Raw genomic sequence first — 3,037 nt, forward strand, 5'->3', positions numbered from 1 at the left:
ATCCCATTGCTATGATCTCACCCTGAGAAAGAATGTTTTTGTGTATGTAGGTATATGAGTGTGTATGTATATATGTCTGTCTGTCTATGTACCCATGGGTCATAGGTAATATTCAGAAACTGGCTGATATCACACAGAATCAGAGCTGTAAAGGGACATCTGAGGCATTGAATCTGACCCAGACCTGAAACAGAATCCCCTCTCTGGTAACCCTGCCATCTAGCCTCTAGTTGAATACCTCCAATGGTAGAGAACTCACTACCTTTCAAGGTAGCCCATTACACTTAAGGATATTCAAAAATTATTGGTACCATGTTCCTTACACTGAAACTTAATCTGCCACTACATGTGTTTACCCCAATGCCTCTTGTTCTGCCCTTTAGGGTCAAAGCAGTCAAGGAGAATCCTTCCTCCCAGTAACAGACCGTTGTTTATGTGAGGATGGTTACAATGTCCCTCCCTAAGCTTTCCCGTGGCTCAGCACCCACAGTTTCTTCATCATTAGTCCACCTTAAGGCCCAAACACCAGAAGGGGAAAAAAGTCTTCCCCTGAGGCATGAATAATGTATTGATTCCCACAAAAAGGGAGAGTTCTTTGTGATTTCATTGGCAAAGAGAAATCCTGATGAAGAAATTTTCTCTACCTTCTCTGCAATGTATAGTCTTAGAGGATTGCTCAGAAGCGATATGCCCAGGGACACAAAAGCAGTGTACACAAGAGATGGGATCTGAACTCAGGTCTTCCTACCTCTAAGGCCATGATGCCTCATCCCAATTGCCTAAGCTAAGTTATAGATGTTAAATGACAATTCTTGAACATCAGCTGTAGAATCTATATAAGTGTGCAGTGCCTTGGGAGGGATTTGGATAGATAATGGTGGATGGATGGATAGGTGGTTGGATAGATAGATGGATGGGTGGATGGATGGCTAGATAGTGGGATGGATGCATGGATGGATGGATGGATGGATGGATGGATGGATGGATGGATGGATGGATGGATGGACGGATGGATGGATGGAGAGGTTGCCAGATAGAAGAAGTGGAAGAAAAAGAGATCTCCCCCTTACTCATTCATGCTTCAGGGTATGCCCTGGCCTAGAAGGAAACTGTAAGTTGAGGGATTGGGGAGCTCTCAGAAACAATGTGCCAGGTCAGTGACCACCTAGACATCCCATTTTCATGGTCCTTACCTTCCCACATTCGGTCTCATTGAGAGGTGGGCAGATGATAGGGGACACAACCAGGACTACGCCCAGGGCCGTGTTGCTGCAGTCATGACGAGCACAGTCTGAGATCCAAGATGCTCCGGGCTGGAAGTGAGATGTGTGAGGGACAGTTGGCCCAGAGGGTCTGTGCAAAGTGACTATTTCCTGAGGACTGGAGAAGGCCTTATGGGAGATGCACCTGCCCTACTGCTGGGCACTGAACTGGTTTCTACCATGCTTGGCCTCTAGGTTACTAGTCTGTGTCTTTTCACCATGTCCGGTGGTTTTTAAAAAAAGAGTATTGAACCTAGAGGTAGATGACCTGGGTTCTGGTCCAGATTCTGCCACTAATTCTATAAAAGCATAGAACCTTAAAGCTGGACCCCCTCATTTGACAGAAAAGTAAACTGATGCCCAGAAAGAGACTGGAACTTGCTGTGTGACCTTGGGAAAGTCACTCACCATCTCTGAGTCTCAATGTCCTTTGCAAAGTGGATTACCCCACTTTTATCACAAAGTCATTGTGAGATTCAATCAACATTTTTTTTCAACAATTCAAGCAACAACAAATCAACATTTGTTAAATGCCAACTATATGCCAGGTACCGGATTATGGCTGGAAGGCTCTCCCTCCTCACCTCCACCTTCTGACTTCCCCGACTTCTTTCGAGACTCAGCTCAAATCCGACCTTCAGCAGGAGGTCTCCCTCTCTCCTCCCACGCCTTTTCTCTGGTCCTAACTTCCGTTTATACTGCATATGCCTTGTATGTGCACAGTTTATACAATGCCTCCTCCGCTAAAGTGTGAGCTCCTTGAGAACAGGGATTGTCTTTTTGCCTTTCTTCATGTTCAGAACTCAGCACAGTGGCTGGCACACAACAAGCACTTAATAAATGCTTACAGTCAGACTGATGCTGAGGATACAGAGACATAACTGAAGTATTCTTTGCCTTCAAAGAACTCACATTCAAATGGTACAACCAATGTAAAGTACTTTGGAAAGGCAAAAGCATTAAAGGAATGTAGGATGCATACAAATGAGAAGCAGGGTTTGGGGGGCTCTGCTGGATTAAAAAATAACACATTTGGTGTATGTCTTAACACAGCTGCTCCCTAACCCTGCCCAAAATATGTCCAGTCCTCTGGACGCTGCTGGTCATCCATGTCAATTTTCTAGAAGAGAGATCTGGGATCAAGCTTGGGCCCAGGGTTGGGGAAAGAGAAAGACTTAGACAAAGACTATTTCCGTGGAGTCACTGGGGAGGGGGAGTGCAGGGGAGGAGAAAGGGCTCACCATAAAAATGACCTCAGTGCCATTGGGATATGTGAAGAGGCAGGACACATTCTTGCAGGAGCCACAACAGTTGGCCAGGTCCTGGGGAGGCTGATACTCTTGGTTCTGCAAATTCAGCCAAGTCAATCCCACCATGAGACACCTAACCTTGTACCTGCCAGATCTCCCCTGGAGGGTACCCTGGATTCCTTCTCAAGGATCCCACACAACCTCCAAGTCACCACAGGACTCAGAAATGACACAGGAGAAATGGAACAAGAGACTTGCTGAGATCCAGGGGAATTTGGGAAGTCACCCATCCCATCCCTTTGCGATTTCCAGGGAAGATCACACCTGACTCCAAGGACTGATAAATTGTCTCTTCCAAGGTCCAGATCTGTATCTTCTTGGTGTCCAACCTAAAATCTTCTTGCTACATTTCTACCTCATGTTCTCTTCTTTCTTTCCCTCCTTTTTTCCTACCTTCCTTTCTTTCATTCTTTCTCTTTACCTTCCTCTCTCTCTCTCTCTCTCTCTCTCTCTCTCTCTCTCTCT

The 3,037-nt window shown here is 45.8% G+C and overlaps 1 protein-coding gene across 1 annotated transcript in view; it reads right to left on the reverse strand.

The window, feature by feature from the left end:
* OTOG (otogelin) overlaps positions 1-3,037 on the reverse strand; it is a 100,937-nt gene that overhangs the window by 3,712 nt on the left and 94,188 nt on the right. Inside the window, exons 51-52 of the mRNA XM_069073475.1 lie at positions 2,504-2,608; positions 1,194-1,313 (exon numbers count right to left, since the gene is read on the reverse strand). Of these exons, the coding sequence (XP_068929576.1) occupies positions 1,194-1,313; positions 2,504-2,608 (225 nt within the window). The remainder of the gene's footprint in view (positions 1-1,193; positions 1,314-2,503; positions 2,609-3,037) is intronic.

Source organism: Petaurus breviceps, unplaced genomic scaffold (assembly GCF_028583685.1).
Source record: "Petaurus breviceps papuanus isolate PSGF00001 unplaced genomic scaffold, PetGlider_PUasm1.0 140, whole genome shotgun sequence".
Classification (NCBI taxonomy): domain Eukaryota; kingdom Metazoa; phylum Chordata; class Mammalia; order Diprotodontia; family Petauridae; genus Petaurus; species Petaurus breviceps.